The sequence below is a fragment of the Corapipo altera genome, unplaced genomic scaffold (genome assembly GCF_003945725.1).
Source record: "Corapipo altera isolate COAL_440 unplaced genomic scaffold, ASM394572v1 23b, whole genome shotgun sequence".
In the NCBI taxonomy this organism is placed as follows: Eukaryota; Metazoa; Chordata; class Aves; order Passeriformes; family Pipridae; genus Corapipo; species Corapipo altera.
In genome coordinates, this window is record NW_020884885.1 from 4,127,534 (window position 1) to 4,150,811 (window position 23,278).

Genomic DNA, 23,278 nt, shown 5'->3' on the forward strand with positions numbered 1-23,278 from the left:
GCAGCGCCCGGCCAGGCCCCGGCCTCAAGTTGCCTCCTTCTCCCGCCGCCCCTCCGAGCCCGGAGACGGGGAAGAAGGAAGAGGCACCTGCGCCAAGCGCTGCTGGTGTGGGGGGAGGCGGCCGGCCAGCGAGCCCCGCAGCCCCTCCCTGGCTGAGGGTACAGAGCCTTTCCCCGTCCTCGGTGTCGCAGCTCATGGCAAGCCCTCGCCTCCCTCCTAACTGACAGCATCTCCCAACCATGGGTCCCTCAGCCCCGGGCAAGCAACAGGGGGTACCCGAAGTCAAAAAACATCACCACAAATATAATTCTTCCCCTCCCCAAATGCGCCCTGCAAGGGGAGGGAGGAGAAACAAAACAAAACCCGACTCCCCTCCCCCAAAAGATGTGGTGGGGTGGCCCCAAAGTGACCAGACTCTCGATTAAAAAGATCCAGTTGCCCGCCCGATGCTGAGCGGGACTGCAGCCCCCCCGCCTAAACTCGGGGCCGCCGCCCGCCCCCGGCAGCAATCGCTGACCCCCGGCCCGGGGCACGGCGCTGACAAATGTCACCCGGCGCCCACAATGCGCGCCACGGGGTGGTTTCGTCTCCGTCGTCGTCCCCCCGAAAATAAGAAAATCCCCTTATATGGGGAAAGGCAAGCGAGCCATCAAATAAAAGGGCACCCCCAGCTTCCAGCCCCAGCGCCCGGGAAACACTCTAGTAAAAACTTTGTCCAGGGCTCCCCCCTCCCCGATAATAGTAGAATTTAAAACCTGTCAACCATTTTAGATCCCTACTTGGGAAAACATTATTCCCGGGCACCGGTGGATTTGGGAAACGGCTCTGAGCAGCGACGCCGCGGCTCCCCTCCCCCCGGGCCGCGGGGGAGGCGGCCGGGCAGGAAGATGCTTCCTGGGGAGGGGGTGGCGGGAGGGGGCGAGGGACGGGAGCGTTCGCTTTACCTGAGACCAGCCACTGGCCTCCATTGTTGGAGAATTCAATGGCATTGACACAGCCGAAGTGGCCCAGGAGGTCCTTCTTGTAGAGGTTCCTGCAGCCCCGCAGGCGTCTTCGCTGGAAGTCTTGGGTGAGCAGGGGGTCCCCCTCCAAGCCCCGCTGGGACAGGAACCCCACTACCGACCGCATGCTGCCCCCCCGGCTGCCTCTCCTCCTCATGCTGCCGCCTGCGCCGCTCCCCGCCGCTCCTTCCCCCGCCGCCCCTTCCCCCGCCGCCGCCTCCCCTCCCCCGCTTCCCCCCTTGTTATGGTTATGATGATTTTTCTTTAGCCAGCCATGGCAGAGAGGTGTTAGACACTCCGCCGCTTCCTGATCCCGCTGGCTCCTCCCCGCTCCCCTCAGCAGCTGATCCTCAGCTGCAGCCCGCGCCTCTCGGCCCGGCTCTAGCGTGGCGCCGCCGCCGGTTAACTCGCTCCTGGAGCGGCGCGGCGGGACGGGCGCACTCGCCACCCCGAGGACCTGCGGGGACGTTAACGTTCGCCACTCCGGGGGCTTGTGGAGGACGGGCACGGTCACCACTCCAAGGACCTGCGGAGAGTAGGACACGGTCGCCACTCCGGGGGCTTGCGGGGAGACGGGCACACTCGCCGGGAACCTTTGGAGGGAAGGACTTGTTCGCCACTCCCAGGACCTGCGGGAGGGACGTTAACGTTCGCCGCTCCGGGGATCTGAGGGGACATGGGCACACTCGTCACTCGGAGGACCTGCGGGGGGACGGGCGCACTCGTCACTCGGCAGCCCTCACTCGGGGCTCTGGCTGCCGCCTGCGGCCCCACGGCTGGCAGGGAGGTGGCGGCGGGCGGGCAGGTGCTCCCGCGAACGGACGTCGTCCCTGATCGCGGTGAATGGGAAAGGAGCCCTCCGGAGCTCCGGCCGGCCCGCCCGCCGTGGGGTCCTGCGGTCAACGCACCGGAGGGAACATGAGGGGGAAAATACCCCAAGTGCGGGCGCGGTTTGCAGTGAGGCTTGTCCTCTGTAAATGCTGAATGATTTCTGCGGGAATCCAAAGCATTATGGCTTTAGGATTCATTTTGTTTAGGTTTTTTTGTTGTTGTTTTCTCTATGATAGTTTTTATGAGGCTGTCAGAGGTTTTACTGCTTGCTTTCTGCTCCTTCCCGAGCAACACTGAAAACAGGAGGGTTGCGCAGCCCAAGTGAGTAGACTCCCCTGCAGTCCCAGAAGACTGTTGGAAATATAGAAGAATTTTTTTCTCTTACCCTCCAGTATCAACTAAAACTCAAAGGCAGCCAGCTAAATAGGTGGAACTGATCTGATGTCCGCTGTTAAACAACATCCCAAACTTTATGTTTTTGGGGAAAAAAATATCTTTTGTCTTTCACAGGACCCTGTACTTCACACGTAATATCTTATGCCATGTCAGACAACAGGAGTATCATTCAAAGAGTGATGTCCATGAGGTGCTGCACAGAGCTCCCAGTCCCACCTTGCAGTGTCTGACTGAACACTCTGTGCACAAAGTGAGCAGCTTGAAACTTTCAGGTCTGCATTTCCCCATAGGCATGAGGCATGGGTGAACTGGCACCAGTATCTAGGGGAGATACAGATTTTGGAAGGTGAGGAATTAGCTTGACAGTCCCAGCCATCTTTGTGTGCCACTGCACCAGCTGGGAATTAGGAATCTCTAAACTTTAATACAAGCAAACAGAAAAACCCTTCCTGACATAAACTGTTATATGGCAACATTACTGAGTACTATTAGACTTCTGCCATGTTCCAGTGACAGTTTTTCTGTAGAAATTAAAATTATTTCATTATAGAAAGTCAGTTAAGTGCTTTGGATTTCTTCCTGGTTAAGATTACAGAAAGAACATGAAATCCTATAAACCATGCCTTTTACTTGACAACACTATAACCTTACTTTTCATCATCATGGCTGGGCTTTGCAAACGAAGATTTGGGAAGGGCTCTACCCACATTTGTTACAAGTGCGCTGGTGGCTAAAAAGGTCAATATGAGACAGGCACATCCGGCTGCAAAAGGCACAGCAGAAAGACTCCTTAGGTGGTATATTCTGCAAGACACGATTCTTTCTGCGTTGTCTTTTCTCCTTAAGGGTGATCCTGTGTGCTTTCTCAAAGGCATCCGCAGTGTTACAGATGGTGTGTCTCCAGGCCTCCCGATTGGAGGCCAGAGTAGACCAGTTATGTTGATCAATATGGCCAAGGCTGAGATGTTGTTTCAGGGAGTCCTTGTATCTTCTCTTCGGGGCTCCTCTCATGCGGCAGCCAGTGGCAAGTTCACCATAAAGCAAGATCTTAGGGAGGCGGTGGTCCTTCATCCTTGAGACGTGCCCTGCCCAGCGCAGCTGTGTTCTCAGTAACATGGCCTCAATACTTGTGACTGCTGCTTGTTCTAGAACAGATGTATTGGTCACATAATCTGACCAGTGGATGTTTAGGATTGTGCAGAGACAGCGTTGATTGAAGCGTTCTAGGAGATGCAGGTGGTGGCGGTAGATGACCCATGATTCAGATCCATATAAGGATGGTATCTATATTCGATATCGTACTGATATCATGCCTTTTTAACCTAAGGCAACTGAAGGCCCATACTAAGACCTTAAACCATCTGATCCAGGAACTGCTCTATGCTGATGATGCCACCCTTGTCACCCACACAGAAGCAGCTCTGCAGCATTTAACATCCTGCTTTGCAGACACTGCTGAACTCTTTTTGCTGGAAGTCAGCTTAAAAAAGACAGAAGTTCTCCATCAACCAGCACCTCAGGAAGTCCCACATCATCCCCATATCACCATTGGTGAATCAGTGCTCAAATCAGTCCAGAAGTTTAATTACTTAGGTAGCCTCATCTCCTCGGATGGTAAGATTGATGGAGAGATAGACAACAGGTTAGCAAAGACACATAGTGCCTTCCGAAAGCTTCATATAAGAGTTTGGTGAAATAAACACTTGAAGAAAAGTACAAAGATCAGTGTTTCCAGAGCCATACTGCTGTCTACTCTCTTATATGGATCTGAATCATGGGCCTTACTTTTAACATAACAAAAGTAAATAACAAACTTTTCCTTCTAACTGTGGGGGGAGGGGAGAGAATGTAACTAATTACTAACATTAACAATGTTTCATAATTGAAGTGAAAACAGAGGACAATCTCTTCTACATCTGAACTATACAAAAGGGTTTTTCTAGTTATAGTTGTTGATGGCCAACTATTGCTATGTATCATGTCTAGCAACGCTCAATATAGAGAGGCAAAGACCTTGTCCATCATGGTTTGTGTTTACTACTTTAGCCTCAGACACAGGTAAATTGCGCTGCTATAAAATCATTTTTATAGCTCTTCTGTCTGCATGCCATGAAATTCTGTGCCATTACAATTATATCAGAAACTGTTGCTCACTTCTGAATTCCCAACACATGTTTCATTTTTTCCCCTTTCCTAAAGTATTGTTCAGGTTGAATATCTTTGGATATCTTTGGTTCCTGTATTGAAATAACAGAATAAAATCTCCACTGTTTTTTCTCCACGTTCTGGATCCAGTCTCTAGGAAAGCTGTGTACTTACATTGTCTTACATATTAATAAAATTATTTCCTAAACTCTCAGGGCCAGGATTTTTAGGAAAAATCTAACTGAATTTTGTTTGGTTTTGGTTTGGGGTTTTTTTAATCACATTTGTAAGCAGATAGAAAGAAGATATGTTGTCAGAATTTGAAAGAAAAATAATAGCAGATTGCCAATCTGTACTGCTCAATGAAATATTCTCTCACATGACCATATCAGTTTAAAAACCAAATTGGTAAGCATTTTTTTCATTCTCTGATTCCTTTGTTTGAATTAATTTTGAATACAACACCTAAGGAAATTTTCATAGTCTATACTGGTAACATCTTCCTTTGAAAATGCCAGAGGGCTCTTACTCTCTAGAACACACTGTTGTCCTGAGTCATGCTGAAGTAGCACCAATGAAGCATCTTTGTCTACTTTAATAGGAACCTTCTGCAGCTTGGAATGGAATCAAGGCACTGACAGTAGTTACTCAAAGAGATCTAACTTCATCAAATTGCTGTTCTGTGGGACAGGTTAGCATGTAGGGTGCTGTACTGAGATGGAATGGTACAGACTAAACTGGATTGAGCATGGACAGACTCAATGGGCAAAGGAAGTCAGGGTCTGTTTGTACACACTGCTTGGGCAGCTTAGTTCTGCAGGATGATTATAGTCTCCTCCATACCTCAAAACCAGCATGAAATAAAGCCCCCCAAAAATGTGTTGTTTGGAATTTCAACAAATAGGCAGTAGAGGAGAGAAGTCAACTGGAAAGGAAATGAGAGATAATTAACAGGGTTGTAGACTCGTAGATGCCCTTGGAAATGAAGGTAAGTAAATAATGTTTGATGCAATACCAAAGAGGAAACTAGGAAAATGCTTCAAATAGGGAAGTGATGAAGATGATCTGCCTAAACAATCTTGGGTTGCAGTTTCAGATTTGCTTATTCCAAGGCTGTGCATAGTCCAGTCTCCTAGCAGTACTAAATTGATCTGGATCAGGTATGGACATGGTGTCACATTGCTTTCACATTAGCTTCTGTCCATGCTACAGAGTTTTTGTTCTGCCTCTGGAAGGACTGACAATAACTGATCTGGCTTTAATATCTGCTGGTACAAAGTTATCCCTTCAACATTTTTTCTGAACAAATTTGAATTGGCAGAATGAGTTAAATTCCAGTAGTCATTTCCATTTGATGTCTGTGGTATATCTGATTATTAATAGGAGGCCTACAGTCAGCTTTACTCTATTGTCAGATCATGACATTTAGAGCAGTCCATGGCTGTTGTGTTATGAGCTGTGTTGGTTAATGCTGTAGGGAGACATATCAGGGCACTCTATGTATGTCAGCAAGAGAACTAAACAAGGCTCTTAGCTGCATGGATGGATCAAAGGGCTTTGTCTTGGAGCTGCCATATAGAAATATGTATCCTGGGTGCTAGGATCTGCAAAGAGGTTTCAGTCAGACCTGACAGTTGACAAACAAGCTTGAGTGGCAGGTAAATGCTATCCACACATACACACAATGAAGATAATAAGAGGGCTTTCAGGGAAGAGTTCTAGCTCTGATAAGCTCTAACTTCCTGCTAGTTATCCACAGAAGAGAGAAAAAGAGTATGATTTGAGCTTGGATAGAGAGAGATAGCTCTGGGGAAAGGAGCAGATCCACAAATCATCTGCAGATAAATATTAATTTATTTGTATTTCAGTGAGATAACTCAGAGATAATACGAGAGCATAAAAGGAGAAGACCAAGGATACAGCTCTCTGAGAGGCTGTCAAACACTTGGAAGGCTTAAATAGGTAAAAAGAAAAGTAGGTGAAGCATGGTCGATTGTGTCAGGTTAGAGAGAATGAGCTTTAAATACACCTTTTTGAGTTCTGTTGAACTTTTGAATGGCTTTGGTTAATCTGGAACGGAAACTGAGAAGTTTTGACACTGATAGTTGGATGTCTGTGGACTGAGTCAGAGAGAATGAGCATACAATTAGGAAAGTGGAGCAGAGTCAAGGCTTTTATTAATTTATTTATACTTTTTTTTTTTTTTGAAGGGAAATAGAAACAAATGGAGGGTAAACCAAGAAGACTATATCATATTTTAGCCATATCATTTTTTTAAAATAATTGTCCCTGTGTTATTCCTTCTAGTGAAAATGTGATGGCTTCTAGGCTTTTTTCCTTTTGCTTACTAATTTCATGGACCAGAAAGATAGGAAGAACAAGGATTGTTCTCTCAAATGTATATTTGACTCATGAAAGTGTCCCAATGAATGCCAAAATCAGCACAGGCTAGTCTGGAGTGCCCAGATGAGAGCTGAGTTTTGGGAGTGGGGGGATATCATACTCTTAGCAGCCATAAACACTGAGGCTGACTGAATGTGCCTTCTGGGCTGAACCACTGGGATAAGTTAAGTGCTCTTCAAGAAATGGAACTGTGAAATTCCTCTTAGCTTCTACATAAATAGTGAAAAGAGTTGGCAATTAAGGAAGAAATACATTGATGATGATCGACGCTAATACAGCTCATCCTCATGGGATCTGGCAGCTTACATACCTCTGAGAGTGTTTTTTTCAAATTCTTTGCAAACCCTGCAAACTTTGGCAGATTCCTGCAGTGAGCAACCACTGACTCATCTTTTGGCTTAGGATGTAGTTTCACTGAGATCTGGCTGTATGGTGAGTTACTACAAGGAGTTAAACCATGAGAAATCTCCATTTTTTTTTTCTGTGCTAGCTTTCCACTCGCTTAATTCCTTGAATCAAACTGGCCACCAGCGTTTGCAGAAGTGAGGCTGTAGAAGAATGCCAACAGATAGAAGAGGGAATCAGAACTGCCTTTTCAACAGAAGCTAAACCTTCTATCCACCTTGTTGCAGTGTGAAACTCCACCTGTAGGATGTGGCTTCACAGTTGATTGAAACTGATCTCATTCTGACTTCTTGAGGAAAGAAGAAATCCTGCTGCCTCCCCAGTATCAACCCTCTTAAAACAAACCTTGCTCAAAATGGCTTGTTTGCACATGTAGGTACGGGGTTACTAGCATCAACAGGAGAAAGATAAATCACACAAGGAGTTGAAATGCGAGTTCAGTTCTCTTTTGTAGCTTGGGATGGGGCCCCAAAGAGAGTGTTATTAATGAGCTACTGGGGGACAGTAGGTACTGGGGACAATGAGCTCTCTGCTCATTGTCTGCTACCAGCAATTTAGTCTTGACTGGAGGCTCTTTCTTTGATATTCCACAATCATTGATTTTCCTTTGAACACTGAGTCATTTACCCTGGTCTTCTCCCTCCTAAAGGATAAGCTAATATAATTATAAAAATAATTCTTTTTCTGTGATCAGCAGAACAAGTGAAGCCTGGTTTCCTACAGACTTGTCCTGATGTGCCACTGCTGTGTGGATTCTCATATGTATATGCAGTGTCTGCACATGCTTGCCATTTTATCAGTGACAGCTTTATTAGGACCTGTTCCATCGATTTGGCTTTTCATTTCACTTAAGTTACTTTTGTACAAATTTAGATGGAATTGAGCTATGGTTTAAACATGCTTTCTTGGCAAGGAAAGTGTGGGAAATAATGGGACCCACAGACAGAAACACTGACAGTGTAATTGCATAAGCCTTCTTTCCTTAAGAAATCAGGCTAAAATTGAGTCCTTTGACAGAGACCTCTGCAGAGATCTCAGATTATGCTACAGAAACAGAAAAGTAAATCTTGCTATTTACCATGTAAAGGCTTCCAGTTACCTGCTGTAACAGATTTCTTATACATAAGGCTAAGCCAGCAGTTGGTGTTTACTCACTTGGTTACCTTCTCTCAGCAATGCCCCCATCACGTATTGGGAACTTGTTTTGGTTTTGTTTTGTTTTTGCCAGAGTACACTCATGCATCAGTTGCTTTCATTTATTTTTAATTCAATCTTTATACTTGAATAAATGGCTATGTAGGTAGCAAGACAAGCTGTTAAAGATACTTATGGTTTACAGGACTCTCTAATGTCAGTGATGACATGAAAAATAAATGCTTTAAATGCAACCAGGGATACAGTCCTGTTACTCGGAGAAAAGCTAGCATCTTATCTTTTAGACTTTTATTATGTAATAAATGTTGCGGTATTTTATTGCTTTTTTCTCTATTGTAACTGTACACTTAAACTTTTATTACTTTAGAAACTAAAGTAAAAAACTTGTAAAAGGAAAAACTGGCCTATTTCAAAATTTTGTGTGGATGCCAGTTTATTAAAAATGGGTCCGGCTACAAACAATCTTTGCAGATTTGTTTGGTATTCTGAGCTCATCTTGAGCTTTGAGATAGTTCTCTTAACAATGCCTTACCTGCCCCACAATGAGGGACCTGCATCCTGGAGCCCAGACAAACCATCTTCTTAGGTCTCCTTCAATTCACCTGGGCCTTAGACAAGTCTGTTGTGTCCCCAGGTAGTTACCTTTTTCCCTTGAACTCCTTTACAGCCAGATTAGTCTCCGGATTCTCTGACCCATCATTACAGAAATGTAGGTGCTGGAGCAAGGGAGCAGGGAGCGAGCAGTCAAATCACAGGTACAACAGGAAATCTGGGACTATCCTTCCAAGTGGCCATCCAGGTTTATGCTAGACTACAGTGAACAAATAGAACAAAGCATTATACCTTGGAGGGTGGGAGGTGTGAAGGGAAGAGAGAGGGAAAGAAGGAGGCAGAACATGTCCACCCAACTACAGAAACTCAGTTACAGCCAGACCCCTCTAGTTTTCTCTCCTGAGCATGCATGTGATGCACTTTTCTTCTGAGCGCAAGTTGCGTGAGGAGCTTCAGAGTAGTGCTGGCTCCTGCTTGGTGACCTCCATTTCAGCTGGTCAGCTGTCTGGTGCATTGGAGCATAGGGGATGGATGGAGAGGCTGTGTCCAGGTTGTGACTGTAGGGCAGATGCAGACCTTCCCTGTTGAGGAGAATGAATCAGGGACAAGATGTGCGAGATTGCAATGCTTTGTAACCCCTAGTGGATTATTTTAAAAAATGGATAAAAATCTCTTCACTGTAGAGGAGGACTGAGATGCTTTGCAGAAACACTTATTATACAGAAGCTGTAACTCTGAAGTATAAAGCATTTGTGTGCTCAAAATACAGATATAAGTCAATGGAAAACAAACTTCGCTGGTGTGACCCCACCACCAGTGAGACCTGACATGGTCCCACCATGTTGGCTTAGACCATGTCCTTAGAACAGTAGCTGCTCAACCTTTAATAACCTTGTCATCTTCTTTCTGATTAAGGGGAGGGCCTTATTTGCTCAGAAAAGGGCTCTTCTGGAAATCATTTGTGTTCCTTTTGTGCTATCAATAGGTCCATACAGCATTCCTGAGTTAAGAAATAAGAAGGGTGACAATAAAGATTGAACATTCACTTACAGACTGAAAAAAATACTGCTTGTACAGAGATTTTCCCTGATGTCAGCCATTAGCTGCTTTGTTGCGCTCCTTGGATAATGTGTCTGCTCAATGCCAAGTCTTTGCTAGGGACATCCTCCTTCCCTGATAAGTGGCAAAGTTAAAGCAACATTTGTTGCTGTCAAATTATTAAAGCAATCTTTCTTGTGGGTTTAGTGTCTGCTTCAAACAGACACCGCTAGCTGGAATTCTAACAGCACAAAAATTGGGAAATATTTGGAATTGTAAAGGAATTGTAAGAAATTGGGTGCTCAAATCCTTTAATTTGCAACAGAATTTGGTCTGGAAACGTGTTTGCTTTTTGATAATGATGGCCTCAAAACTTGATGATCATAACCTTGACCATAGCAGCAGCCTGAATACTCATTGTCCTTGTTTTGCAGTGTCACGCTTCTAACGGTCGTATTTTTCCACACACAAGGGAGGAAAAATTGTCATGATTATTCCTCTGTTAACTTCTTGATACTTACCGCTCGATTTCCCCCCTCTTTGTTTTCTTCCAGTTTGCCACTTCGAGGTGGCTACGCATTCCTATTTATTTTCCTGGCTGCCTTTGTTCTTTCCACTCTCTCTGGTCCCTCCTGCCCGAGGGGCTCCCCGGTCCTCCGGGTCGGGTGGCTTCCACTGCCCCTCTGCGGCTCCCTCCTCGAGCCCTCCTAATCTCAGACAACAAGCCGCTCTTTCCACTCTCCCGAAAAGAGCTCGCTTTGCAATATTTTTGCCAGTGCTCGCTGCCCCGGCTGAAGGCACGCTGACGCCTGTCCAGGTACACAGCCGCCCCAACACCAGCTGCCGTACAACATGGCGGCACCCGCCGCCCGCCCGCCCCGCCGGCACAGAGGAAGCGTCCGCCGCTCTAAGCCTCCCGGTGCGTGTGGCGACTGCCCCGCGGGGGGTTCCTGCCGCCGGACGCAGCCGTTCCACGAGACGCAGGCAGCGAGCGGGTCGGTGGGCGCCCAGCGAGGCCCGCGGGCGGGCGGCGGGGCCGGGCGCGGGGGGAGAGGCTGCTCCGCGCGTCCCGGGGGCGGCCGCGCCCGCAGGCGCCTCGGTACGCGGTCCGGTGCGCCCGCGGCCTCCCGCCTGCTCCCTCCGTGCCGGAGCGGCGTCCGGGCCTCTTCCCGGGATTTCCCCGGGCGAGCCTAAGGTGGGCAGCGCCTTCGCCCTGGAGCCCTGGGCCGGCCCGTAGGAGCGTTCGGCTCGGGCCCCCGACCTTGGCACCGCTGCCCCCGGGCTGGGCAGGGTCCATGTTGTCTCATCGAGGCTTCCCTGCCCCGGCGGGATGGGGGGATCCGCACGAGGGGCTGCCTGGGATCACAGGCAAGAGGGGCTGTAGGTGCGCGTGGCCCTGCTTGTGTTCAGCCTTCTCGCTCTGTTTAAGAGGCGGGAGGGAATTACTGTCACTCGCAGGCGTTTAGGCAGGTGCCCGGCCCGTGATCGGGGTTCTGACAGCGGTTCTGCAGGGCTGTGGCAGCACCGACACCAGAACTTCTGCTCCTGCGGGAGAGTGTGTCAGGGCAGCTCTTTAGAAACTACGCGGTGGGTTGGGAAGGTGGGGATGCAGGGGCAGGATTGATTTCAGTTTACTGAAGGGGTACTAAGCTTTTGTATGATAGAGGAAAAGCTGTGTTATGAATAGATGCTGCTTCTTAAGGGCTTTTCAATGCCTGAAGAACCATTTGACCCTAATATGGATGTGAATGTAATGGCCAAATGCCTATTGCTTACTAATGCATGAACCAACATGCTTATTCTGCAGCAATTCCATTTTACCCTTGTTTAGGTTGATCTAGTTCCAAACTGGACTAAAAGATGTTGGTAATAACCATGACTAGTTTATTTTTGGAATATCAGAGTTCGTTGGAGCATCCAGTTCCACCAGTATAAATTAATGCATTCCCTTTAAGGTGTTCCGTGCTGTAGTCAACAGCAGCATTCAGTCTCCTGTTACTGCTCAATCCGCAACTGCAGTGGTCTGTCCCCCCAGTCTAAGTGGGTCCTTCTTCTGTCAGGATCACAAGTTGTGGCTAGGACCTTGCTATGTATACCACTGCATGTATTTAATATCTCTAAACGTATTTCGTTAAGTTGTCCTTAATTTCCAGTTCTCATTTTTCTTTGCAGGCCATGATGAAATCCTACAATGCCGTTTTGTGTGGGTGAAGTGAAGGGGTAGAAAAGGAAATTAAAAAAAAATGCCCAAGCAAACAGCAGTGACAATAACTTTGGCGACCCTGCTGGGTGTTGCAGTGGGAGGCCTGGTTTTGTGGAAAGCAACCCAACGTCGGAAAGGAAAAGCATGCCATAGTAGTCAGCAAGAAGAAGCAGCTATAAAGTCGGGAGATGAGAAACTCATTAAGACAGAGGATAAGGAGGTGCTTTCCTTCTTCAGATCTCCCACCTTTTCCTGGGTAGAGAGGACCCTTGGTGCAGACATAGTGATAGTTTCAGAGCAGGAGGAATGGAATGGTGTTGAACCATTGCTGAAGAAGGAGCTGGAGAAGTGGCCGGTGCTTGGAATTGATTGTGAGTGGGTGAGTGATCAAGAAGCGCCTCTCCTTTAGATTGCTAACAGTGACGGTGGGGTGATTCCTTTCTTTAAATGGATCTTCTAGGACTGTTAAAACTGCCTGGGGGGTTGTCTATCCTGACAGCAGTGAAATAGCTGCTAATTTTGATTGCTCTTACCTTTAAGTATGCTATGTTTTTAATTAACTATTTACTGAGCTCCTGTGGTAAATCGACTTTACTAAATATAGTGATAATTGTATGGCTAAATATAGCATTATGTGTTTTGTGTACTAGCTCTTTGAAGGTGATTTACTAGAAGTAGCTTGGGTTTACACTATTTTAAATCCAGCCACATTTTTAAGAAACAATATCTTAAGTATAATAAATCCAAAAAGAAGGATAATACTGATACGTAGATAACTCACCGGGACAACCAGAAAGTAAAGTTCCTCTTTTCCTTGTACATTTGCATGTCTGATCTCTCAAAACAGGCTTTAAGCCATTTATAAAGCCTGTCTTTGCCATTGTTTGGGCTGGAAATTTATTCACCCCACAGTCATTACTATAAGCCACAGTTAAACAATGAATTTGCCATAAACATATATATATATATCTATATATATACAGTGGGTGGCTTTGTGCTGATGTGGATTAAGAAATGTGTCTGATTTGTTTCACCAGCTCACCTATGAGGGGGAAGGATGAAAAGGGGAAAGATTCTCTTGTAGGAGTGTGGCAAGAAGTAGCTTGCCACAGTGATACTGTGAAACAGATCACATAATTTGCAGTGAAATTTTAGAGATGTAACAACACTTGACTGATGAGTATTTCCTGTCTTCAGTGGCCTCTTTTGCAATTTGCTCCAGGTCCCGTATTACTAATAATACTGTAACCTGGACTCCTCATTTTTTATTTCATTACAGGTATCTGTGGAAGGAAGAGCAAATCCTGTATCCCTGCTACAGATGGCTTCTTCCAGTGGCCTCTGCATTCTTGTTCGGTTGCCCAGGCTTGTTGCCAGTGGACAAACTCTCCCAAAGACCCTGTTGGACATCATGGCAGATAGTACTGTGTTGAAAGTTGGGGTTGGATGCTGGGAAGATGCTTGCAAGCTGCTTCATGATTATGGCCTTCCAGTCAAAGGGAGTGTGGATCTGCGGTATTTAGCCATGAGACAGCGGTAAGTGCCTGAAGACAGAGGCAGCTCTGTTGGAGGCATCATTTGAGTTGGAAATATTTTTAAAGTAATTTGCATATGCTGAATGATATCAGTCTGGTAGGTCTGGAGTTCTCAGGGTGACTTTAGAGAATGGGCATTGACAGCTGCAGCCCAAGAAGATGTCACGCTTCTATTCTGTGGTCTTAATGGAAATGAAATCTTCATGAGGATTTCATTTGCTAATTGTATCTGTTAGTCTTCTCATGCAATACCCTTATGCACTTTTCTGAGTATCATGCTTCAGCTTTTAAGAAGTCCAAGGACAGTGATGTAATGCAGTGAAAGTGATCACTGTGTCAGCAGATGTTTGAATGCTTAGAAGTATGGGCTACATGTGCCCAGAGCATGTAAGTAGAACTGCTGAATTTCAAGATTTCTTGAAAAATTACTAAATAAACCAGTTCTAATTTTCTCTTTTAATAAAAATGCTTCTGTGGAAAGGTTACAATTATGATACCATTTTCTTATCCTTCATTCTTCCTAAAACAAAATGTTTTACTTGCCTGTATTCTTCATGTACAGTTATATGGATGTCTAGGTGTGGTATTAGTGATCTGGGCCATGGGTTGGCTGACCTGATGGTGCCTTTTTATCACTGAGGATGGATTTCTTGTCTCTAGTGGCCAGGATTCCTCTGAGTCATTCCTGGCTCTTCGGTTCCTCGTGCATCCCTAGGGCAGGCAGTCCATCACTTTATGATGGAACCCTTTAGTTCAGAAGTGAGTATTTCAGAGGCAAACACTTCAGCCTTGACTGTTTTGCATATTGCAGACACAAGATAATTACTAAATCTAGAAAGGACATTTTAATAGAGGGGAGGGAGAGGGCCTTTAAAGCTGACGGGAAGCTCTCTGTTGTTTGGGAGTCATGCATCATGTGCATTATGCTCTGGCAGGTTCAGGGTCTATGAGGTCATCTGAATTTACATGAGTGTATACTTTAATTTTTAATATGTTTGTTTCACTTTTTTTGTTAAATCGAAGGAAGGATCTACTTCACAACTGCCTTAGCCTTAAGTCTTTAGCTGAAAAAGTCCTGAACTGCCCACTTGACAAATCTCCTCATGTGCGTTGCAGCAACTGGGAGGCAGAAGAACTGGCACAAGATCAGGTCTGTCTTCCACTTCAGCTTGGTGTTTTGGGAGGAAAAGTAACCTTCTTAGTAGAAAAAGAGGCTTTACCACAGGGAGATCTGAACCTCTTCAAGGTCTGCCTCAAAACCTTATGTGTGACTGTGGTCTAAAGTTAATTTCAGACTCTCTACCTGCATTTCCATTCTTTTCCTTGAAGATCATTTTCTACTGTTCTCCCTGGATACTTGACCGTTGTTTTCCTTTAGTCCTGAAAGATCTATAAGGCAAGATCCCTTGAAGAAGTGTTTCCAAAACCTCACCTTTTTATTACTTTCTTTTCTTCATTCTGTAGCAGTCAGTGCAGACACTGGAAACCTTCTTTAGAGCATTATAGTTCCCCTGATCGCTCAGTTTCTTTAGTCACGCTGCAGATGTCTGCGATATCAGTGACCAGTAGAGGGAGTGACAGGACAAAGAACCACGCTGAATATTCGTAGCCAGGGGAGGGCTTGGTGGGGTAGGAGGATGTTTTAGGGCCTGGCTGATATGAATTTTTTCACTCCCTTGCAGTTCCTGGGGGCACCCATGAGTACTTCAAGTCTGACTGACCCTAAAAAAGTGGGGTGTGGTGATGTTATGAGGGTGATGGGGTGGGGTGTGTTGAGTGCCACTCAACTGGCAAAACTTTGAACTTCAGAAGGAAATGAATGCAGCTTCTGGCTTTACTGTACCAAGTGTTGAAGACTAATAATGTTTGGCAGTATTTGCTGTTTGTCCATATCTAGATGTCTGTGCTTTTCTGCAGATTCTCTATGCTGCTAGGGATGCCCAGGTCTCAGTGGCTCTGTTCCTCCATTTGCTGGGATTTGCTGGCCTCCCTGCTACATCTGAAGGTGAAAACTCTGACGCTGCTTGGGAAAAAGCGTTGGGTAAATGCCGGGGCTTGGTGGATATCCCATTTAGGGGAAGAAAAAGTGGCAGCACAGGCGAGGAGAAGAGTGGAGATGGACACTCCCCTCAGAAAACAAAGAATCGGAAATCTTGGGTGAATGGCCAGCCCTCTGGCAATCATCAAGTGAGAGATCCACGGAGGCAGAAGCGAAAGCCTCTGGGTGTGGGATATTCTGCCCGGTAAGTATATGAGCACACTTTACTCTTTGCACTGCAGATGGAAAACTTTGCATGTTGCCTCCTGCTCTATTCATTAAACAAAGTGGATAATATGAGCTAGAAAGGACATGCAGGACCTAACAGTCATGGGAGCCAGATCCTGTTTCTGTGTTCCTCATTTTTCTCTAGGTATTAGAAGTGGGGCAGCACTGGAATGTGTACTAGGTCATGAGCAAGTTAAAGTGTTGTCTTCTACTTTTACCTTTTCTTCTCTTGTGGAAGCATTAACCAGAGAGAAGAGTCCCAGCAAGAGGTGTTATTCCTGGGGTGTCCTGCACAGGGCCAGGAGTTGGACTTGATGATCCTGATGGGTCCCTTCCAAGTCAGCATATTCTATGATTCTGCTGCCTAAACAGCTGTGCCTTTTCTCCTCCAGGGAGAAGGTGGCAACTGCATAGAGCTTGTCCTTTTATCAAGATCTGCCTTGTGGACTGCTGTTTGTACTTTGCTGTCCCATGTCACTATGGCCACAGAGATGGCAGAGTACTGAGCAGAGATGAAAGCTGAGGTGCCAGAGGGCACAGGAAGGAACAGTCTGTGGTAGCCCCTCTGTGTTGGCCTGGGAGAGAGAGGAGGGAATGGTACTACTTTGGACTTGCAGAGGCAGATGTTGCTGGATTCAGGATCACTGTCTTTGCAGGTGATTTTTGGGAGTGGATCCTAAATTCTTATGGCCTTTTGCTAATGAGAGTTCAAAACTAGTTGGAGAAGTCTCTTTAAGATCAGTGCAGTGGAAGATGTGGGGAGCTAGTATGTTTGGTTTTGTTGGGATACAATCTAATAAAATTTGTCACTGGATCTATGAACTAAAATTGTTCACATATCCAGTGACATTTTAGTATTTGTTTTCTCCTTTTTAAGTTTATTGGATTGGCAATGGAGACAATGTAGTCAATAATATTGATTTCATTAGCAGTCATTAACAGTGTTGTGTTTTATGTAGCAAGTCCCTCCAGGTTTTTTTTTTAATTTTTTATTGGAAGGCTGTGTCATGCAAAACAGGAGTACTGCGTCTCATGGGAGGATTAAAATTTAAACAAAATTGCTTTCCGAGTTAAATTGAAATCTCCCCTTATTTGTTTATTTATTTTTTGGTTTTAGCTGCACTTGACTTCTTGAGAGATCTGTAGACTCAATGTTTTTTATAGTATTTACAGCAGTGTGGCTCTGGTCTGTAGTAACACTGGATGTAGTTTCAAAAGTCATTTTCCACTCTTCCTTTCTGTTTAAGTCTGTTTAGTTTTAATGTTTATTAATTTAAAGTTAGCATGTACTGAAATTGTCATGGTGACTAAGTTGAACTGTTGAACTGCTCAGTGGAAGGGACCTCCTGTATCATTGTTTTGTTGGGGTTTTTTTCCCTTGTGGACCTCAGAAGAAATCCTTCTGTCAGATTATATAGCCTGTGAATCAACCTTTTAGCTGGTAGAGCTCTGCTGACTACAGCTTGTACCATCTCGCTGGAGAGAAGAAAGAAAACTTTTCCTCAGTGTATTGTGATGTGTCTGGCCAGTTCCAACCAGGTCCTCTTTAAGCCTGATCTGTCCACTCTTCAGTTTTGTTTGAAGGAGATTGGCAGAGTAAGGAAACACTTTCTCCAAAACAGTGCCCTTCCACACACTGCCGCAAACCACCAGAGACTGCTCCACCAGAAATTCTTGTCCCTACCACAGGTTGGGGCCTGTTTTTGAGGGCCTCAGCTCAGCTTTGTTGTTCTCATGGACTCATGTGTTTGAGTCCTCAACTTTTGGAGACTTTTTGGATCATTTCTCTTAGGTAAGTGAAGTAATTGCTATTCACACTGTTTTAGAAAATTTTTCTTGATAAAGGTTTTAAATACAGCCTTAGGCAGCCAGTCCTTGAAACTGCCTCGCCAGAAAGTTGACACTCTCTTTGAGCTTACTCTTGACTCATCACCCTTTGTGACTTCAATTTTCTTTTGTTTTCTAATTTAATTTTTTTTAAAGGCTGTCATAATTGCTGGCATCTCTTGAAAACTGGGGTTCAGAGTTACAATTCTGTTGGCAGCAGGAGAGCAAAGATAGCTTAGAGTTAGTAAATCCTAGGTAAGTTTTAGATGTACTGCTTCCATTACCGGCAGCCTGTGCAGTCTCAGCAGCCTCAGGTGTCTGTTTAGGGGCACTCCTGTGATTTGGAGGAGGCTGCGTGAATTGGAATGTGGCACCAATGGCTACAGAGAGCTCTGGGTTTTTTTGGCATGCTATCATAGTTGCTGTAATGCTGTCCTTGTTTCACAGAAAGTCTCCACTGTATGACAACTGCTTCCTGCATGCACCAGATGGACAACCCCTGTGCACTTGTGATCGCAAGAAGGCTCAGTGGTATCTGGACAAGGGGATTGGAGGTAGGCATACCAGATTTTCGTGTGGTATTTGAAATACAGCTTCTCTTCTCTCCTCTCTTCTCTCTTCTCTTCTTTGTTTTTTAGATAATGGAGCATGAATGTTTTGTATCCTCTCTTATTGGAAATACTGTTTGGGATTTGCTAGGATGACTCTTACATTGTAGCATTGTTACTTAAGCTTTCAAATACAAATTTGTTTTGAATATTCTCTCTTTGCCTTTACCCTTTTAGAGCTAGTTAGCACAGACCCGTTTGTTGTGAAGCTGCGGTTTGAGCCTTCAGGACGTCCTGAGTCTCAAGTTGATTATTATCTGACAGTCAAAGAAAACCTGTGTGTTGTATGTGGCAAGCGAGAATCCTATATCCGGTGAGTTGTTTAGTGGATAGGGGAAAACTGCATCTTTTAAAACAGAACTGAGGTCTGCATCTAGTTTGGCATCCATAGCTTGGTTAGTGGCCTGAAACATTATGCCTATTCATGTCCTGGATGGGCTATCACTGTTTGAATACTCTGTAGTTGTATGTGACTGGGCAAGTTTGAAAGTGAAGAGACCGGTCTTTTCTCTGAGGGGAAGGGGATATCGATCCTAGGAAGAGCAAAGCTCTCATGGAACGTGTGTGTGCTGCAGTTTGAATGAGGTGGGCAGCAGTGTGCTGACACACACTGTTCAGGTGGTGTCCTCTTCTGAAAATAGTTGTTCTAGTCCTGGTAATTAATCCTCATATTTTTGAAAGGTTTAGGTGAGCCTGAAGCTCATGAGGTCAAAAGGAACGAGATTTTTGTCTTTGCAGCTGCTACTGGTTAGTTGAGAAATATACTTCTCATAGAGCATTACTTTATTTTTTTTACAGTATGAATCTTTTTCTTTTTGATTGAAAGGGATGAATCTTTGGAAGGGGAAAAAAGAGAAAGGCAGAAAACCTGTAGAGACAACTACAAATAAAAAGAATAAAAATAATGTCTTGCTGTACTACAGATCCTGATCCTGGTAATCTTTGTTTTCCTGGACTTTAAGTTTTAGGTAACCTTCTCTAGGCCAGGAAGAGGAGTAACTGAGGAGTAGCAGCTCCAGACAAATGTAATGAACTGTCTGTTTTGTGTTCTCTAGGAAGAATGTTGTTCCTCACGAATACCGAAGACACTTCCCCATCCAGATGAAGGACCACAACTCCCATGATGTGCTCCTACTCTGCACATCCTGCCATGCCATTTCTAATTACTATGACAACCATCTCAAGCAGCAGCTGGCTGAGGAGTTTGGTGCTCCCATTGGCTCTGAGGAAGGTGTGCGTCTGCTGGAGGACCCTCTGCGCAGGCAAGTGCGCTCGGGAGCACGAGCCCTGCTGAATGCAGACAGCCTGCCTGACCCCCGAAGGGCAGAGCTTCTGCAAAGCATCAAGGACTTCTTTAACACAGAGGCAGTCACACCAGAAATGCTCCAGGAAGCAGCCGGTCTGGAAACCAGGTATAACAAGCCCATCAGTAGGTGTCAGATTTTGGTAATTTATATTGCATTTCTTACTGGTTTTGGTTTTGTTTACACACTTCTCCCCACAACCCAGCAGTGATCTGTGAACTGCAGCTCTTGTTTCTTCCCCTCTTTCCCTTCCTCTTCCAGCAGTCTTCGTTCTTGCTCTCCATCTTCCCCTCCAACACGTTATACTTCTTTTGAAGGACAGATCAGGAAGAGAGGTTGAAGGACAATTATATCAGAATTCTCCTTCACTTTCTCAAAGCCTCCCCAAATACCTTTTCTTAAAGAGTATCTAGTCTCTGTCTGCATTAAATCAGTATTTTCTCCTTTCTATGCTCACTGTTATTTGTAATATGCCAATGTTATAACTCAGAATCTATCCAGACAGAGAATTCAGTGGCAGGATCTGGAGGGTCATACAGTTCTTGCCTTGAGAAATTTGCAGTCTGTATCCTGAGGAGCATGTAATGGACCTAAAGAGCTTTGTTTAGTGTTGCTGTCAAAGAAGAACACTCTCAGTTCAGAGAAACCAGCTTCACAGTGTAACTGTGTTCTGGAAAGCAGTCTGGCATTGAAGCAGAGCTTAAAACTCTCCCTCTTGGTTAGCTTACCATGTGTCTGTAATTAAACTCTGCAGCTGAAAGTATCTTCAGTGTCTTGCTGTTCACTGGAGACAGATCTAGAGTCTGACAGCGGGCTTGTGTGAAACTGAACTCTGCTTATGTCTTGGCAGGATCTGCAATGAGAGCTACATGCCACATGGACTGAAGGTGGTGCAGTGTTTTGCTAAAGGAGGCCTGCGCTCCCTTATGCAGTTGGAAAGACGCTGGCGGCAGCACTTTTTGGACAGTATGCAGCCCAAGCACCTCCCAGAGCAATGGTCAGTGGATCATAACCACATGAAGCTGATCCGAAAGTATGGGGAGGATCTTCAGATTGAGCTGTCATGAAACTAACTCCCTGAACTCCGGATAGTGTCTAATGAACATATGTAACTGAAGATGAAAGGACTATTTTTATCTCTATGCCTTCACTAACACCTGGGTCTGGGTTTGCAAGCAGGTAGCAGTAGATCTGCCAGATTTGACATTTTTATAGAGTTAAATTTGACAGTTAGATCCATTGACTTGAACTTTCAGGTGGTTTGGAATTTTTAATCCTAGTCTGTCACTCACTAGTTCAGTGCAAGAGTGATATACTAAGGGAACTTGTCTTCTCAAAGTGACTATGGAGAATTATTTTGCTCAAGCCTCCAGGGTACTTGATGCCTGCAGACCATCTCTCAACACAGAGCACAATATATGAACTTTTCCACACTTTCTGACATAAATTTGTGCCCTTGACTTCACCTTTAGAGTCTCTTGATAAAAATCTTTCTTTGTTTTCAGTGCAGTTGTACTCATATGAGTTCTTCTTAGAGAAGACTCCCTGCCAGAGAGAGATTTCTTGTTTGGAAATGGCAAAGAAAGCTTACTTTTTTGCAGATTCTGAGGTGTACCAGCATTGCAGATAGGCCTGAGCAAGTTTCCTGGTGGCAGGTGCCTGATGAGAAGTAACACTCTGACTCTGGCAGTATGGAAGCACCCATGCCAAGTCTTTTGTTAAACAACTTCCAGCAACACACAGTTTATAAAAATGTTCTTTCCTAATTCTGCTTGTCTGTCTTGAATAGTGTGCACATGCCTGCAGGGCTGTGATCTTGTTGGCATTACAGAGACAGGGTGGGATGACTCCTATGACTGGAGTGTTGGAATGGAAGGATACAGGCTGTTTAAGAAGAACAGGCATGGAGGTGTCTCACCTTCTGTGTCAATGACTGGCTGGAGCGCATGGAGCTCTGGCTGAAGTTCATGGAGCTCAGCCTAGGGATGGATGAGGAGTCAACCAAGAGTTTATGGATCAGGATTAAGGGAGGGCAGAGACAGGTGACATTATGGTGTAGGTCTGCTACAGATCACCCAACCAGGAAGACTGAGTGGATGAAGCCGTATATAGACAGATAAAAGCAGTCTTGTGTTCACAAGCCTTGGTAGTCATGGGAGACTTCAACCATCTCCATATCTATTGGAGGGACAACACAGCAGGGCATAAGCAATTCAGGAGGTTCCTGGAATGTGTTGATAACTTCTCCAGAAAGCCAACCCCATCCTGGGCTGCATCAAAAGAGGCATGACCAGTAGGTCAAGGGAGGTGATTCTCCCCTCTATTCTGCTCTTGTGAGACCTATGTGGAGTGCTGCATCCAGCTCTGGGGCCCCCAACATAATAGAGTGAGTCCAGAGAAGGGCTACAAAGATGATCAGAGGGCTGGAACATCTGTCTTATAAAGACAGACTGAGAGAGTTGTTCAGCCTGGAGAAGTCTCTGGAGAGACCTTATTGCAGCCTTTCAGTACCTAGAAGGGGCTACAGGAGAGCTGGAGAGGGACTTTTTACAAGAGCACATAGTAGTACAACAGGGAGGAATGGCTTTAAACTGAAAGAGGGTAGGTTTACGCTTAGATATTAGGAAGAAATTCTTTATTGTGAGGGTGGTGAAGCACTGGCACAGGTTGCCCAGAGAGAAGCTATGGGTGCCCCATCCCTGGAAGTGCTCACGGCCAGATTGGATGGAGCTCTGAGCAACCTGGTCTAGTGAAAGGTGTCCCTGCCCATGGCAGGGGAGTTGGAACTGGATGATCTTTAAGATTCTTTCCAACCCAAATCATTCTATGACTCTATGAATAGCTCTTGGGGAGTACCTTTTCATATCAGACTGAAATAAGTACAGGTGTCTTAAAAGGAATAAGAGGAAACAAATTTAAATTACAGCATCTTTTAAGAGAGCAGACCACATATGGCAAAAAAATGGAAAATCTGGTGTTCTGTACCTGGATTTGGCATGCGTAGTGGTGAGCAGGTCATACTTGCTCCATTCTCGTTTCCCTACCTCTAACATGGGACTAATAGTACGTAATTATCTCACAAGGGTGTTGTGAGGCTTAATTAATACACGTGTTTATAAAATGCTTTGAAAATATAAGCTAGTGTGTGCTAATTATTACTGTTGGTTTTTAAAATGTGCTGCTGTCTCACTTTCTTAAATATTCTTTTTTTGTCTGGTGCTAGACCTTAGTTAAATATAACTTTTTAAAAATGCATACTCGTTTCTGTAAAATCACTTCTGATGATTTTGATTGCATGAGATGAGTGTGCTTCTACTGAATGATGAAGCTCTTATCAACTTTTATATGTCTCTGTAAAGAAGTTTCAGTAAAACCCTTATCTTACTTCACACTACTGCGTATAGCGCAGTTGACCCACATTTTATTATAATGTTTGGGCACAATCCTGGACCTGCTGTGATCATGGCTGAAACTGTCCCTTATCAGATAATTCAAGAAATTCCACAGGCCAGGGGTGAAAATCCTGTTTGTAGCAGAGACTGGTTAAGTAGTAGCCGTGGAGAAATGGTACATTAATGTCATCCCAGAGGAACTGCAATAGCAGCATGA

At 45.1% G+C, this 23,278-nt stretch overlaps 2 protein-coding genes and 1 long non-coding RNA gene across 11 annotated transcripts in view; 1 reads left to right on the plus strand and 2 right to left on the minus strand.

Annotated features, from left to right (window-relative positions):
- DCAF5 (DDB1 and CUL4 associated factor 5) overlaps positions 1-1,195 on the minus strand; it is a 72,398-nt gene extending 71,203 nt beyond the window's left edge. Inside the window, exon 1 of one of the 3 annotated variants that reach the window (XM_027641949.1) lies at positions 945-1,195. In XM_027641949.1, coding sequence (XP_027497750.1) covers positions 945-1,158 — 214 coding nt within the window. In that variant the 5' untranslated portion in view covers positions 1,159-1,195. Of the gene's footprint in view, positions 1-87; positions 328-763; positions 856-944 lie in introns of those variants that run through there. The other 2 variants (XM_027641955.1, XM_027641950.1) reach the window with 2 other exon arrangements.
- EXD2 (exonuclease 3'-5' domain containing 2) lies at positions 969-21,435 on the plus strand. 7 transcript variants are annotated; one of them, XM_027641961.1, is made up of 9 exons: positions 969-1,069; positions 12,099-12,508; positions 13,409-13,665; positions 14,688-14,814; positions 15,582-15,907; positions 18,205-18,311; positions 18,543-18,678; positions 19,421-19,777; positions 20,520-21,435. In XM_027641961.1, the coding sequence occupies exons 2-9, from the start codon at positions 12,170-12,172 to the stop codon at positions 20,734-20,736; spliced, it is 1,866 nt and encodes a 621-aa protein (XP_027497762.1). In that variant the 5' UTR covers positions 969-1,069; positions 12,099-12,169; the 3' UTR covers positions 20,737-21,435. The 7 variants fall into 7 exon arrangements, with proteins under 7 accessions (XP_027497762.1, XP_027497760.1, XP_027497757.1 ...); XM_027641959.1 differs by lacking the exon at positions 969-1,069 and adding an exon at positions 10,637-10,743; XM_027641956.1 differs by lacking the exon at positions 969-1,069 and adding an exon at positions 10,741-10,845.
- On the minus strand, positions 6,931-10,798 carry LOC113946551. The gene is made up of 3 exons (XR_003527470.1): positions 10,448-10,798; positions 8,869-9,469; positions 6,931-7,324 (listed from the first exon to the last, which is right to left on the minus strand). It is a non-coding gene; the product is annotated as an uncharacterized LOC113946551 (long non-coding RNA).
- Positions 21,436-23,278: the final 1,843 nt, after the last annotated feature.